Source organism: Penicillium bovifimosum, assembly GCF_028826915.1.
Source record: "Penicillium bovifimosum strain IBT 22155 chromosome Unknown utg000001l_segment0_segment0, whole genome shotgun sequence".
Taxonomy (NCBI): domain Eukaryota; kingdom Fungi; phylum Ascomycota; class Eurotiomycetes; order Eurotiales; family Aspergillaceae; genus Penicillium; species Penicillium bovifimosum.
The window spans coordinates 1944235-1959890 of record NW_026622710.1 but is presented as its reverse complement, the minus strand read 5'-3'; the positions used below and the strand labels follow the sequence as shown (position 1 = coordinate 1959890).

Sequence of the window (15656 nt, the reverse complement as noted above, 5' to 3'; positions counted from 1 at the left end):
AAACGAAAGTATCGGCTCTCATTGGCTACATGCATTATACTGGAGTAATCAGTGGGCATCCAATGAGCATTTATCTGTGCCTTTTTGTTTACACCTGCACATACGGTTCCATGTCAGTATGATAGTATCAGTCATGCATATGACTGTTCTGAGCTCATGATTCATCATTGACTCTGACTCACTGACTCTGAGCTCGTGCTGATGTCTTAGGTAGTTTTGTCCGGATTAATCTTCTCTTTACCAATCTTCTCTATCAACACTCTCACACTCTTCCCTTTACTAACACTTTACACTCTCATCTAGAATGGAGCATATTGGTCCTCAAGACAGGAATACTCCTCGCCTGAAACTACCCCTTCCACTGCCATCCGCTCGGCAGATATTGATGCCGTTTGATCTTCGAGAACATCCTTCGGAATTCTTCGAACCTAATAATACCAAGCTCCTTTTCAAACTCTTTCCAGGGACCCAGGCAATCGAGTCCGACAATCGAGTGTTAGTTTATCGTTTTGATGAGCTACCGCCTAAGCCATGGCCCCAGCAGATTGCGCGTGTCCCTTGCTATTTCACAGACAGCCCTAACGATCAGGGCCCTATCATCCCTCTTCGTCACCGCAGTCGTTCGAGCATCGCCCTCTCTCCAACAATGGATTTGAGAGACAACGAAGCAGCCGCCGATTTGATTCTCGAACTGACACGTGATTTCTTCACGAAAGCAAACGTTCCCGCCACCGAAATACAATTCTGGGGCCATATTGTGATCATTGTGCTTGAAACAGAACCACAAAATGTGGAAATCCTACATGAAGTTCCCAAATCGATCGCACACTGTCAGTGCTTTTACCTCTTTGAATCGGAAATGGAGAGACCGACCAAACACTCAGCCCAGCGGCCGAAGCAAGTTCTCTCAGCTGACATTGATGACACGCAGTACAAGACCCTCAGACCAGGAGTGGTTTTGAGTTCGGCAAGAAACTCCCAAGGAGAAGAGTTCCATACTTCGTCGGTCATTCTCATCCAAGATAATAGTGGGTATAGGTATATGACAGCTGCCTCGCATGGATTCCTTGAAAGTGGCATGGTCTATCATCCCGTTGCCTCTGGTTTGGAAATCGGAGAAACCATGATCGAACTGACGCACAGCGACATCGCACTCACCAAGCTCCACGACGGTGTACAGTTTGTCAATGAACCTTTTGAGAATACCGCCGCCGCGCGTAACCCATTCACACTCGGTAACTTCATTCGTGCTGGCGAGACTAAAATAGGCGATATAATTTACCTTGACAGTCCATTCTCTGGCTTCATGGGAGGGACACGCCTAGCTCACGCGACTGTCCGTATCCCTTCGGATGATCCAAATGAACCAAAACAGATCTGGATCCGATGTCATCTGGTGTACCTTGGCCAAGACTCTAGTCACGACATAGTCGATGGAGTGCGTGGCTCAGCGATCTGGAATGAGGATCACAGAGTTGTGGGATTCTTCCGTTACGCCCATACAACAGGGGTTTTTAGGGATCATTGCTACATCGTCGCCGCTGACTATCTTCTGAATAAGGGATACACCGTGGTCTAGTGATACCTGAGAGCGAGCCCCCTACCCAGTTGGAGGAACCTGGCCTATTACTAACGGTGATTCTGTCTCCAGGAAGTAACTTATGTATTAACTAACCTAGCTTTACATTAACTAGCCTTTCATTAGCTTTGCAATGAACCAAGCCAGTGCCCATTGATCGTGCATTTCATCTGATAGAGCGCTAGCGTAATCTTTCTGAACTCGTCTATCCCAGTGATCATGATCTAACTAGTGTCCGCCCTGGTTCTATGGTCATCATTATCTAGATCGATTCCCCTACGGGCTGTACGGAGTACCTAAGCAGTAAAAGATGTAGTGAATTTGGCGTACAAATGACACATACGCAGTGTTGGTAGAACAAGAAACCAATAGAAATATCGTATGTCTGTTTCATTTATGTCCTTGGAGGCTAACACTTGTGATAAAACCAGAACAAAACACCGTCCATTGTAACAGTTCCCCAACACCCACATCGCCGATTTTAGTACATCATGTATTATTAGACATGTGAAGAAAGCAACCCAACCCAGGCTAAAACACCAATATGCAATGTAGTGAGATCTCCGGCCTTTCATCGAAACAATCTCCGTCCACCTACCCCAGAGTTCCATGTGACAGAACCTCGAACACCCATATTTTCCAGACTGAGTCCAGAATAACCAACTCCACCACCGTCGCCGTTGCGCTTAGTGCGTCGAACTGCTTCACGAAGATGTGACGGGAGGAGCTGACCGCGGTGTGGATTTGGCGGGGGACGGAACTCACGCTTTGGGCGGGAGCGAGTGGGAGTTGTCGAATTCTGATGGGGAGGAAGAGAGGGTGTAGGAGTACCGTTTGCATCATTCGGTTCTTTCTTGATTCCGTTGCTCAAAGATGCCGACCCCGAGCCGGGGACTGGAGTGCTGGCGGGTGTTGGTGTCGGGGGTTTCGAGTTGTTTGCCTGGGCTGCGGCCTCGGCTGCGGCCTCGGCTGCGGCTTCTTCGGCCTCGAATGCGTCGCGTGCAGCAAGATCGTGAGCCTCGGCCCATTGGGCCTGGACTGTTCGCGCCATTTCGATAACTTCACCAGCAAAGACTTTGGTGAAGCCGTTGACTGTTGTTACGACGCTGGCGGGGACGGATTGTGAAAGGGCGTGGTTGACGATGCGGCGGAGGGTTTCTTTGCGCAGCTTCGCTCGTTTGAAAAGGTCATATCTCTCCGATTGCATGGGGTTGAAAGCATCAACGAGAATCCTGTTAACGAACAACATAAGCTTCGTCCAATATCACCAATTGCAACAAGAAGGTGAAAAACGTACGCTAGGTTCTTCTTCTCAGTCTCAGTATCCGTAGTTCCTTCTTGCTGTCCAAAGAGCTCTGCCTCATCCTCCTCATCGTAGTCATCTGCATCATCTGCACCCGCACCACCGCCTCCATTACCCGCTGGCCCCCCTCGTACCGAACCCTCGTTATCAACTGACCCGAACCGTGTAGAATCCCCCGCCCTGGCGCTGAGAGCGTCATCGCGCTCCCGTTCCCGCTCTTTCTCGGCTTTGCTTTTGCGGCCTCGCTTCTTGCCCCGTGCGCCCGAGAAAATCCCGTCCAGACTCGCTCCGCCCAGACTGCCTGTGTAACTGCCTGTCACGCTCCCAGCGTCACTAGTGCCCCTGAAACTGCGGTCTGTGGAATCGACTCCCGCTGGAAAGGAAGTTTGGCGAAGCGGGTGCATGCGCTGTTTCTTGCCGAGCGGTTGTGAGACGGAGGATGAGATCGAGGGTCGTTTGAGGGGGTTGGATGATGATTGGTACGGTGGTGGTGATGACATCTTGGATGGTGGTAGCGAGGAGAGAAGGATGGAATTTGTGGCGCTTCAACTGCCTCCGTGGTCAGGGGCGATGGAATTCGCCGTGAGAGATGTCAATGAGCTCAATTCGATACAAGCGCAAGCTGAGGCTCTTCTGAATAGAATTCGCGTTGCGCGTTGCGCCAGAACAGAAAGTGGACTGCACCCTCGGCGTTGGTGGGATTAGGGCTTTGGCTAGTAGCAAAATATCCTATCCTCTGGACAGCTTAAAGGATAATGTGATCTTGCGGGGAGTGAATGGAATCTTTGAATAGATCGGAAGCAGATTGTTGGAGACGCGAGATAAGGACGTATATCACCGCCTTCCCTCTCTGGTAGCCCCACAACGTGAGCAACATTAGTGCCCTCATAGCTGAAAACACCGGCGTCATCACTCGATGCGCTGAATTTCGCCATCAATATCTCAACAACTACAGACCTGACCACCTTCAGACGTTCATCGATTATGAATATGAAATGGAATATCTATTTGATATTATTCTGAAGCTGCCATGTGTCCTAGAACGCGAGATCTTATGTTTGAAGTGCTGGTGAGCAATATTGGGCTTATCTAGTGAATCTACATGGCGACCCTTGTAGAGAACATGCGTTCTAGGACCTGAACTGATGGTTTTTCCTTCGACCGGTCTATTTATGTACATCATGTGTCCCTGGAAAAAAAGGACTTTTCGAGGTAAATATCATCGCCTTCGACGGGACCGAACAGCAGCTTCACGGAATTCAGCGGAGATTGGCGGCAGGGTGTGATGGGATTGAGCGTCGAAGCCTTATCACGCAAGCTGTCAAGCTCCTCTACCGCTTCGAAGTCCATTCAGAACAGATCGACTGCATATCATGGATGCTACAGGAGAAGCGGGATCTGATACTCGTCGCCAAAATATCGTTTGGGAAGAGCTTGGTCATGCAGGTGGTCCCGTGTATTGTATCACAGTCAATGACTCTGGTTGTTCTGCCGCTGGTGGCATTTGGATTGGAACAGGAAGAGAAGATTCGATCTCTTCCGCTTTTCCAGACCTGTATTTGTGGAAAATAATATCAACTCGCCGGATCTATTACAAAACATCCGGCCCGGGAGATATACTTACATGTTATCTTCGCCAGAACTGTTCAATGGCTGACGTTTCCGCGCTTTATGCACCGTCCGATAGTGCTCTGTGATTCCCAAACTGCCAAGCATACTTAAGGTACGTGACGTAACGCCTCCGTCTTGGAGATATAGTCCCAGCATACGTGGAAAGCGGGTTGCGGTGCTCCTGCGCGATTTCAGCAGCAGGATCGATGCCAGCATCACCAGATAGCCCTCCTCTTCCTTGCGTTGGTAGCCTCTACCGTGCGTATTGGCTGCTAGTTCGGTCATCAGGTTTGTGAATAGTGGCGCATGCTTAGAGAGCTCCTTTTCCATCTGTGACATGTCTATGTCTTTAAAATCATCGCTCGGATTCCACTGGCCGAATGTGGGTCGCCGCCGTAGCTCATCAAATTCTGCGCGTATTCCCTCGACTAAATATGTTGTCGCAACGTCCATAACATCGATCGTGATAGGATCATCTCTCATATCTTCGATCGTGTTTTCCTTGTCGTCCGTAAAGAACATTCGTAGGATATCCACTCTTTTTCTTGCACGTCGCTTTCCTCTGCCGCCATTGTTGTGCTTGATCCAGCGTTGGACGAGCTGAGGGAAGCTCCAGCCCCAATCTTGGAGCAATTTAGCGACATGGGAGACCCTTTCATATACGCGGTTGCGGCTATGTGGACGGTCATCGGTTGTGTCTTCCTCGCCAACTTCGGTCAACCGCGGACGCTTCAATCTTGACGAACTTGACTCAGGCATGGCCTCATCAGGCATTGTCTTATCGGGGATTGTCTCATCGGTCGTGGTCTCATGGGGCACGGTCTCATGGGGCATTTTCTCATCGGGCATGTTCTCATCGGGCATGGTCTGATCGGGCATGGTCTGAGCAGGCATGGTCTGAGCAGGTATGGTCTGAGCAGGTATGGTCTGAGCAGGTATGGCTGATCGTGTACGCAATGATTTTTTTCGACGCTCAATCTCAACGCGTTTTGCGGCCAATCTCTCCTCAGTTCCGGGAAGCTGTGGTTCGACCGGTGCGGCCAATCTCTCCTTAGTTCCAGGAAGCTGCGGTTCGACCGGCGGTGCGATGGAGGTGATCTTTTTAATGCGAGGATATTTACCTCGAAGAGTCTTTTTTAGGCGAGGCATTATGGATATAAATGGTCTGATCGAAAGAAAATCATGAGTTCAGGTCTCAAAACGCGTGTTCTCTACCGGGGTCGCATGTAGATTCACGCGATAAACCCGAACATTGCTTACCAGCACTCCAAAGCATAAGATCTCGCGTTCTAGAACGCGTGGCAAATTCAGAATAAATGAGATAAATAGTCCACTTCGTATCAAACCAGTTAAAGTCCGATGATGGCCAGGTTCGGTGGTTGTTGAGATATTGATGGAATTTAATTTATCGAGTGGTGATAGCTGCAAGTATTAGGGCCTAATCTTGCTCAGATCACACACATTGGCTAAGCCTAACTTGGTTAGGAATATCATGTGACCATAACCCAGCCAATCAGTGTGGTCTGAGCACATCCTCAGCTTAGCAGTACCGTTCTTGATCCTCTGAAACGAAGCATACTACCACGTGAACTACCTGCCCGGAAGTGTTGACTACCAATACAAAAGGTGAACAGGACATGAGTAGTGAGTACGTACAGCACCGGATGATCTCTCTCTCTTGTCAAAGTGATAATTTAGTCTCTGCACCCGCCCTTGCTGTTTCTATCAAGCGACTGAGATGGATGTGAAGCCGTTCTTTTCTTCAATCTTCCCTTGCTCTTGCACAGACCAGGATATGGTGGATTCGTAGGAGACAGACGATGTATGAGTACTATGAGGCACTTTTGTCACAATCTAGGTTGGACTTGAGAGTCTTTTCTCTTAGTTCGATGTGCGGGAGGGGGTTAGAATATGGTAGTGAATTCAAACGAGAATTGTAATTGGAGCAAGGCTGCAAGAATGGAGGAGTAGGTCTATGTACATTCGTCCGTACACCAGGCAGCGATCCTCCCGGTATGTACGGAAATATTAAAACAGTAAGAGACCCCGGACTCATCTTTGTCCTTCTTGTTGCCAGTCTGATGCTTCGGATCCACATCCGCTTTCTCGCCAGCAACTTTGAGCATGAATCGCACGAGAACCCGCAGGGTGCAGCTTGCATCATTGCCCGCATTGTGCAGGTCAGCAGTCGGCAGATTCAGTTCTCGAAGCATTTTTGCAAGACCTGGTTTGTCCCTGATCCCGTGCTCTACAAAGTACAGCTGCGCCACATCCACGACCTCACGAATGGCAGACGACGAACTATCCAGGGTGTCGAGTTCAATAAGAACTTGGCTGTTGTGTTTCTTCAGGATTTTCAAATCATTATGAAGGTATCCCGTGCTCTACACAGTAGGTTAATCTTCACTGGACGAGCGATGTTCCTGCGAGAATTGGTGCCTCGCTTGCAACCTCAGGCCGCGGCCATCATGCACCAGCCACACCCAGGTTACAGTTCATTGCACCCCGAGAAAGAATTCACTGCACCCCCAAGTCACATTTTTCACGTGAAACGTGGGGACAGTGTGATGTGGTGGGGCCCGTGGGGGGCAGAAGACAGGTGATCTCACGGTCTCACCTAAGTGTTGGGGGGGGGGCGGGGGAATTGCTAAGGAGTAAGGACACCCCAACTTTTTGCTAACTAGTGAAGAGGGGAACGCTCGAAGGCTGTGGGCTCTGAGGCACACGGGTCGATTCAGCAGATACCACCTAGCATAGCATCGAACTAGAGGAACAAAGAGGTTGGGCGCTTGCGCACAAGAAGTGAAATCAGAGATGTGTAGGAGTGTGTATTGCTAACTGAAGCTACCTCGCGACTATATCTCCAGCGCAAAAATGCCGACGTAAGGAACGCTCACGTGAGAACCAAGGGAGTGGACAGGGGAAGCATGCCTGTAGGGGGAGGTCACACCTCCCCACTACACTAGTTAACGGCACCGGGAATTGATACAGACACCACACGTTTTTACTAGCGGCACCACACCGGATCACATAATCAATTTTACCCAAAATTGTTACCATACATTACCGAACCACTCCATGACTTACTACTGTACCAACATGGTGATGATTACCCAGTGTTTCTTACCTCGAGTTCCCATTGATCAGAGCCAATAGTTAAGCTTCTTTGCATATGGCGAAAGGGGCAATTTATGAGATCTCGTGCTAGGTCCCCCGCGTTTCGCCCAATCCGGGCATTAATATGATCATTGATCATGGTGAAGTTTGAACGCCCCTTCCATCACAGCCAAGAGAGATATCCTTCCTCTGTTATCAGCTTACAAGTCGGTGTCTTGGGCGAGGAGCACTGCGATCCCCGCGTCTACCTTGTCAACTGCCAAGCAGACTAGCATGGTGAGGGTTAAAGAAGAGGTTGTTTGAGACAACTGACAAGTGAGTGGTAGTTGGCAAGTCTTAGTCCAGATCCACCCCGTTCATTCCGCCAGATCGGCGTTTAGCGAGGGATACGGGAGTTAAGAAGGTTGTGCTTCGAGATAGAGTATGCTCCTGGATAGAAGCAAGCCACTGTTCTCTAGTCTCAAAGAGCTCTTCCATAATGAAGTTCCATTGGTGGCTCTATCGTCCATGATCAGATAGAATCAGCGAAGAATCAAAAGAAAAATTGGGGGAAGAATCAGATGAAGAATGACCTGATGAAGAATCAGACAACAAGCAGGAAGAGAAGTTTAACTATGTAGTAACTTAGTAGATAACTAACTAACTAGTTAGTTAGTTAGTTGCTACTGAAGTAAGTCATGCAGTTGCTCTGGTAATGCAGATATACGGATTATACCACCTTTTGGTTCAAACTTCAACAAAGAATCTATCAAGAACACAATGAGCGTTCCGACCGCGCCCGAACTAGATGACGACTCACAATTAGTTAGCGAACGTGAGACCATCAAGAAACTCAAAGCAGCATGCCGCAAGGCCGACCAATGGGCCGAGAAACACGCGTCGATCTTTGATCCCAAAAAGTATGACCTGATGCATTTTGTCACTACCAAGGAAGTCGACCCCGAATACACACCACTCACTCACACTACGAAACAACACGGTGACAGCGACGAGGACAGCGGAACGCTACCTAGGCTATTGGCTAGATCCAGGTCTGGAATTCCACCATCACTCCAATTTACGATCTTTGTTGAAAGACATGATACATGCAATATGATAATGTGATGGATTTCTCAGGCACGACCACATAGAAGCCCGAACTAAGTATGATCAAAGAGTGATGGACGATGATTATCGAGGAATCGAAGCTCCAGATACCCAGTCTTACTGGAGACAGTGTAGAATTTCCGAATGGTGCACCAATGAAACAGATTAAAAAGAAAATGAATGGATCGCTCTGCGTAATCATGCGATGCTGTGCACTATGTAAAGACAGGAAATTGACAAGAAAGACAAATCGCGGAGAGAACTGTGCAGTAAGGAAAGACAAGTTGCCAAGGACTCAAACGGATAGAAAGGTCGCACCCGCGAGAAGATTAACGGATTATTGACGAATGGCTGAGACAGTCATCCTAGAACCCTTTCTCTCCGATTCGCGGTGCCCCCCCTTTCCAGTCATTGCGTTCATAGTAACGGAACACAAGATCGTAACCGTTCAGGTCATGAACAATGCGGTCGACGCGGCGGTAACCATCGACGTGCTCCATCTTGTTGCGACGGAGACTTTGGCGCTGGGCGTGCGCCAAGTCATGCTCTCCGTTCGCCTCCTCGGCCTCATTCAAGACGGGCTTGGTTTCAAACAGGGTGATGCTGAAACGGCCAGGCTTGAAGATCCCAACGACCTGCTGGATGATGTCGGCGGTGGCCCTGCCATTCTGAGAGTGCGGGACGTTGGTCTCGAATGATGCGTACGAGCACTGGGGCTCCGGTGTAACATGCACGGTGAAGTAGTGCGTCGGGGCGTTGCCCTCCGGGGCTGGTATCACGCCATTGGCAGAGAAGCCACATGGAGTGAAGAGGTACGCATCAATGCGAGCGTCTGGGTACTTGCTCTTGGAGTACACATCGGACAAGCCACACGATTCAGACACAATTGTGCCTAGGGCATGGCCTTCTGTGGTCAGCTCCGGTGGCAGCATACCGTTAGTCTCCTCGTCCATATCGGAAGTGTTACTGAAGACGTCGAGGTGATCATTGGCATCTTGCTGCTCCCGGTTGCGGTGCCGCTTCTCGGCCACGGCAGTGGCGTTGTCAAGGTAGAACTGCTTCGCATTCTCCTCGTCGAGATCGGTCATCAGAACCTCGAGGGTCTCGTCATGCTGATCACAATCGGTGCGCAGAGCCGCCTCAGGGAAGCTAAGGACCTTGGTCTCAGTCTCCGGGAAGACAACCTCTTCCTGAGGGCTCGCCGGCGGGGTGAGCATGGTGCCCGGATCGGTGAGGTAAAGGTACCAATGTTCGCCGTTCATCTTGCCGATCATGTAGGCGCTGCCGTTGACGAACAACTTGTCCATGGATCGCACCTCGTCGCGCCAGCTGCGGTGAGGGCCACGCTGACGGTCGGGGAACAAGAAGTTCTTGCGACTGTAGAAGACTCGGTATGGAGCCGCAGCCACTGTGATACCCCTGGATGGAGGAGCCGTGGCACGAGGGAACCCTGCGAACAAGGCAGCGATCTCCAAGATGCGGGGCAGGCCCGAAAGCAGAGTGGTAGTTCCGCATGTCTTGAGGATCAACTTGTGAGGCCAGACAAACATGCTGGACTCCGACAGAAGGTAGGCATCCATCTCGTCGGAGGAGATAACGGAAAGCACCTGGCAGTTGACCAGGTCCAACATGTCCTTCCAGATTTCGCCAGGCACCTTCTTGAGACCCTCAGGGCCTGCAGTACCTAGTTCGGCGGCAGATGGCGCAAACCAAACTTCGAGAAGCTTCTCAGGACCCTCGAAAGCATTGGTCGAGTCGAGATCCTGGGTGGCCTCATAGTTGATGGTCAAAGACGGCGTCCCCGCGAAGGAGGACGGCGAAGCAGTGTAGTTCGTTGGAATACCGACGTAAACCATGATGACGGATGTAGCTTGAGCTGTTGTACTTGTGTGTGTTGAACGAAGTAGAAACAGTGACGTCGGACCGCCCTATGTACTTCGATAGAGAGAGAGGCTATAGAAGCACTGTCTACTTACCCAGACGAACAAGGGGGCGATGCCCGTCTGAGAAGAGAAGGCCCTTGAACAACGATATAACTGGTCAGACCAGGCGAGTGAAATCTCCAAACAGACCAAAGGGCTGCTAAGGAGGGCGGAAGGCGAAGGACAAGAAAAAGATGCTAAGAGAAATTGTGACTAGCAGTCGGTATCCTCGTACTGGAAGATACCGATACCGGTCAAAGTATCGGGTCTAGCAGACGAGAATTCTGCTTCAAATGGAGTTGAGGGAGGACGTGGAAAATAGTAACGACGGGAGTCGTGTTATCGAGGCCTAAGAAAGGACGAACGAAGGTTAGCGACAACTGCTCAAGCAAGTATTGCCTTAAGAAACACCAAGGCTGTTTCAGACCACAGTGACGGTCATGATGCTCTGATCCAATGCCACTTGAGAGCTTGGTTGAGATATTGGTGCTTCTCCTCGGAAAAAGAGCGGGGCACACATCACACTTACTTCGCGGGCTTAGACAGGAATCGCAGAAGATCAGTTGGGTTCATGGAAGGCGAAGACAAATTTCGACTTAGATCAGCACGAAGTAGCAAAGAGCCACGGTCGTGAACATCGGCGGGATTTTATGAGCGTCGGTAGGACAGTCTCACCCAAAAGCCCAATGTGTGCCGAGCTCAGAGATTGATGACTCAGGGCTGGTAGGGCGATGGTCAAGGGATCTCTCGCTAGAGATATAGCAGTTGTGCAATTTTTCTGTGCCTTAGTGACCTCAGGTAAGAGGGGAAGGTGTGCAAAATGTTTGCTGCAGGCAGTTTGGTTGGCAATGAGTGATTTTCTCTGTGGGCCCGCGATAGGTGGGGCACCGGATCAAAATTCGTCTGACATCAGGGAACAAGATCGTTAGTTACTGGCTCAATTGGGTTGGGAAATCCCTGTTTGGGGGCTTTGACATTACACACCAGTGTAGTAGGTCAATAGCTGCAGTCGTATGCAGACTGTGCGGATGATTCGGCCTCTTACAGGGAGCAAAAAAAAGAAAAAAAAAGGACTAAGCGGGCGAGATCCCGATGCTCATGTGAGCGGTGAAGCCAGGCAGAATAAGGTTTGGCGTTCCTGGCGCTATTACATAAGATGCACGTGACTATATCTCGGGATCGAAGCGGGGAGACCGAATATGGAAATTTCACAGTTTGTATGTGTACACAGTGAGGGCAGACGAGCTATTGGTACTTAGCATTGAATACCCTCAGTAGCAAGGACATGGTGCAAGACTGACGAATTCCATACTCCACATAACAAATACAGCAGGGATTTAACATCAAGCGTGACGATACAACATCGAAGAAACGATGGGACTGAGAGAGAGAATCCATATGTGAAAGGACACATGTATGGAATTTAGCGCATGATATTGATAATAAATGGCTATATTCATGTAACCTAACAAGTTCAACCCGAGCCTAGAAAATGCCTTGGGTTGTTAGATATCGCAAAAGCCCCTAGCCAACGCCCAACGAAACGCCATGCCGCATGAACAAATCATTGCGGGCTCATTTAAGGAACCACCCCGAAGACACCATGCAGAAATCCCAGAAAGTCATTCAGGACTCGAGAATTATATGCATCAACTGTATCTCTCCAGCCTCCACGATTCTTGCCGCAATGATCTCACCAACCTTGTCAACCAGGCGGGCACGAAGGTCGTCCGTCACGGTGTGGCCATTGGTCAAGGACTGCTGGCTGCTACGCAGCGAGGCCAATACAGCCACGACTGCGTTCAGCACTCGCTCTGCAGCCGGTCGACGCGCAATATCTTCCAGGCCATCGTTAAGAAGTTTGGTGTATTCGTGCAGGTTGGGAATGATGAGAACCCGGACTACCTCAGAGCCTCCAACGGACTGCAGGCCAATAATGGCACCGTAGTGGGCACCAAAGGGCTTGGAGGGGTCGAGGAAGGTCTTGAGACAGGAGCGCACAAGTCGGGGCTTGAGCATGTGAGAGGAATGGGAGTACTTTTTGGCGATCAGACTGAGGAGAGAAGCGGCCAAATCACGGAGGGCGAAAGACTCTGCGAGGTCGGAGTTTTCACCAAGCTGGCGACCAATTAGGCACGTGAGAATGGGTGGGACGAGGGATGCAATCTGATACAGTTAGCCTCTGTGTGCCATGGTCCAAGAAAGGGGGTAGATACTCACATAAGGATCCACGTAAAGGGACTTATTCTGGACCAAAGCCTCGGCCATATGCATCACTTGGGTAAGAACAAAGATATTCTTGAGGCTGTGCGTGACCTTCTCGGCGATGAACTGGATAAAGTATGGCACCAGCTGGTGCAGACCGGGGTCCTCGCGAAGGCTGGAATATCCAGATGTACGATAATCTTCGCTGGCTTCATCCAGGAAAGCACTACAGACCTTTTCAAAGTAGAGTTGAAGTTCCCTTGAGAGCACATGCTTGACAAGTGGCTTAACGGCCACGTCAGTGGTACCACTCATTGCTCCCAGTGTGGGATTGGCATTCGGACCCTTAGAGACGAGTTCGAGGTTGCGAGAATCGGCAGCGGTGGGGTTCTGGGGAATCGATGGCTGAACACCTTCAACGGCCGACCAATGTGCTATAGTAAATGTTAGTAGCTGGACAGGAGATCCGATCATGAGGCAAAAGTCCACTTACCAGTGAAAGAGACCTCGCGGGGAACCTTTGGCAGGGGCGCGTTGATCAACTTCTCAAAATCCACCTCCTCGTCTTCAACGTAGAACAATGGTTGGCCAGGCCCCAGAGACGCTTCGCCGAATTTCAGCGGGCGGGTTGAGTCGTAGCCATACAGTGGCTCCACATCGAGATTGCGCAAAGCCAGCGCGATGTCCTGAGTGGTGAGGATCGTCCGTCTTCCATGGCGCATGGCTTTCAGTGCTTCCTCAAGCACCTGTGCGATTCGGTATTCAACATCCCGAGCCAGGTTCTCGGTCACATCGTGATTGAGGTTGAGGATACCGACGGACTCAGCCACGTCGCGGATATTATCGGGGTTCCAGACAGACATGGCGAAAGGGACGGTCTGGATTAAAGGTGTGGGGATGTCGGTGAAAGAGAGGGGCGCGACGAGAGGCACTTGATGCTATGTCGCAAAGGTAAAGTACGGGGACAAGCTCGGGGCAGATCTGAGATGAGGTTAAAGGACAGGGTGCATTCTGAAGCAAACCGCCAGCGGATCCAAAGAACTGATCGGACCGATACAGCCCTTTTCTTCAGATCGATGTCAATGACGATTGTGACACGGCGCTGAAGTGGATTGAGAATTCCAAGAGTGATTCAGTGGCAGATTAGAGCTTGTCGATAAGAGTTGCGGGATTTGATTCTGCCGTCACCCGTACAAGCTGTTTGCTTTTACGCCAGTACTACTACTCTAGGACTTTGAGCCACGGGCACGATTTGAGAAATAAAATAGTGCAATTGACTACAGCTAACGATATTAATTTTTAAACCGTTAACCGGCTGTGCGTATTAATATTTTGGGGCACACCCATCACCAGAATCAAGTAAACAAGAGCGGGGAGTGTTATTCACTGCTCCATCGGGTATCACAACAGACAGCGCCAGCCAAGTATTGATTTACTGGGCTCCATCCTTCGCAGGATCTTCCTTCAGAGACTCAGCGTTGGGGAAGTCCGCTTTGGTGGGCTCCTGAGCAGCACCCTTGGCAGCCTCATCCTGGGATTCCTTGACGACCTCCGCCTTCGAGTTTCCTTCCATCAAGGTCGTTTGTTCCTTCGGTGAATCAGCAGTAATAGGCACCGCAGCAGCAGTAGGCACCTCAGCAGATTTGCCCGTGTCTGAAACGGCCACTTTGTCTTCGGTCAAAGGGATGAACCTGGCATTTTCCGCCAACTCCGGGCCCTTGCCGCCATAAGATTTAGGGATCTTTTCGGCAATCGAAGGAGAGAATTCCCGCGCCAGATTGACACCGTTGGTGATGGGGTGGAACTTGCGAGTGGTATTGCGGCTGAGGACATACTTCATGGCGGTAAACATCCAGCCCATGATGGCAGGGACATTGACGAAGAACTTCTCTCGCAGTAGCTCGGGGTATGCCGTGGCGAACACTTCGATAACCTTCTTTGTCGCGGCGCGGACAGACGGATCCATACGGAAGAATTTGACGTTCATGTAGTCGTGCACTTGGATCATTTGGTAGGGATCCTCGCCATCATAGTCAATGACCTCGGTGGCATCCTGCATCTTGAGGTCCTGCACGGCGAGTTCCATGAGAGCAGCGCGCCATTGCACGAATCTATGGACAGTCAGCATTTGGTACGGTTCGACGGCAGATTAGCTATTGCACGATGGATTCTTACTCATCAGTATCCGAGAATGTCGCGGTGATATCCTTCACGGCTCCGTAGATATTCCAAGTAAAGACCAAAGGACGTCCATTCTCCTCAAAGGTGGTAAGGTATCCCAATCCTCCGTATTTGGCAGTGCTGAATCTCGCAGACTCTGCCAATGCCAGCGGGTTCACTTCCTTCCGCCACTGAAGCGCCTTGGTGAGCTGGGTCTCGGCGGCCTGGGCGTTGCATTCGTTTGCGCGCAGGAACTTGATCAACACGTTGACGGTGGGGATGTCATTGCTGTCCTTCAAGTTGACACCCCACATCTCATTGTGTCCGGTTTGTGCAAGGATGGTTGGCAGACGGTCAAACAACTCGGCCAGTGCCGGGGTCTTACTCAGGTAAGCTGGCTTCTCGACCTTAGGCTCATCAGGCTTTGCGGCTTCGGGCTTTGCGACTTCAGGCTCCGTAGTGGCAGTAGGGGCGGCAACAACATCCTTTACGGGCTCTTCTGTAGCTGCAGTCGGTTCGATGCTTGCGACGATAGCCGCGGGAGCTTCCACGGGCTTATCAGCTACTTCCACTCCGTCGCGCTTCTCGGGCGCAATCGCAGCCGCAGTCTGATCAACTGGAACTTGTTCCGACATCTTTGATGGAATTGGCGTTGGAAAGAGAAAGAGGGTGT

At 50.5% G+C, this 15656-nt stretch overlaps 8 protein-coding genes across 8 annotated transcripts; 3 read left to right on the top strand and 5 right to left on the bottom strand.

Annotated features, from left to right (window-relative positions):
• Window positions 1-304: 304 nt before the first annotated feature.
• Window positions 305-1579, top strand: N7515_000750 (uncharacterized protein; the record flags this gene model as incomplete). Its single annotated transcript, XM_056661494.1, has 1 exon — window positions 305-1579. One exon carries the CDS (start codon window positions 305-307, stop codon window positions 1577-1579), a length of 1275 nt encoding a protein of 424 aa, XP_056526660.1.
• A 571-nt stretch (window positions 1580-2150) lies between these two features.
• Window positions 2151-3382, bottom strand: N7515_000749 (transcription initiation factor TFIID subunit 11 family protein; the record flags this gene model as incomplete). Its single annotated transcript, XM_056661493.1, has 2 exons — window positions 2151-2811; window positions 2877-3382. The coding sequence occupies 2 exons, from the start codon at window positions 3380-3382 to the stop codon at window positions 2151-2153; spliced, it is 1167 nt and encodes a 388-aa protein (XP_056526659.1).
• A 1120-nt stretch (window positions 3383-4502) lies between these two features.
• N7515_000748 (uncharacterized protein) lies at window positions 4503-5387 on the bottom strand (the record flags this gene model as incomplete). The annotated part of the gene is made up of 1 exon (XM_056661492.1): window positions 4503-5387. The coding sequence occupies one exon, from the start codon at window positions 5385-5387 to the stop codon at window positions 4503-4505; it is 885 nt and encodes a 294-aa protein (XP_056526658.1).
• A 1121-nt stretch (window positions 5388-6508) lies between these two features.
• N7515_000747 (uncharacterized protein) lies at window positions 6509-7096 on the top strand (the record flags this gene model as incomplete). The annotated part of the gene is made up of 1 exon (XM_056661491.1): window positions 6509-7096. The coding sequence occupies one exon, from the start codon at window positions 6509-6511 to the stop codon at window positions 7094-7096; it is 588 nt and encodes a 195-aa protein (XP_056526657.1).
• Window positions 7097-8369: 1273 nt separating this feature from the next.
• N7515_000746 (zinc knuckle domain protein) lies at window positions 8370-8714 on the top strand (the record flags this gene model as incomplete). Its single annotated transcript, XM_056661490.1, has 1 exon — window positions 8370-8714. One exon carries the CDS (start codon window positions 8370-8372, stop codon window positions 8712-8714), a length of 345 nt encoding a protein of 114 aa, XP_056526656.1.
• A 347-nt stretch (window positions 8715-9061) lies between these two features.
• Window positions 9062-10552, bottom strand: N7515_000745 (adenosylmethionine decarboxylase SPE2; the record flags this gene model as incomplete). The annotated part of the gene is made up of 1 exon (XM_056661489.1): window positions 9062-10552. One exon carries the CDS (start codon window positions 10550-10552, stop codon window positions 9062-9064), a length of 1491 nt encoding a protein of 496 aa, XP_056526655.1.
• Window positions 10553-12244: 1692 nt separating this feature from the next.
• On the bottom strand, window positions 12245-13686 carry N7515_000744 (TATA-binding protein-associated factor TAF6; the record flags this gene model as incomplete). Its single annotated transcript, XM_056661488.1, has 3 exons — window positions 12245-12784; window positions 12839-13257; window positions 13317-13686. The coding sequence occupies 3 exons, from the start codon at window positions 13684-13686 to the stop codon at window positions 12245-12247; spliced, it is 1329 nt and encodes a 442-aa protein (XP_056526654.1).
• Window positions 13687-14255: 569 nt separating this feature from the next.
• On the bottom strand, window positions 14256-15618 carry sfh5 (CRAL/TRIO domain protein; the record flags this gene model as incomplete). The annotated part of the gene is made up of 2 exons (XM_056661487.1): window positions 14256-14934; window positions 14999-15618. The coding sequence occupies 2 exons, from the start codon at window positions 15616-15618 to the stop codon at window positions 14256-14258; spliced, it is 1299 nt and encodes a 432-aa protein (XP_056526653.1).
• Between the last annotated feature and the right edge of the window lie 38 nt (window positions 15619-15656).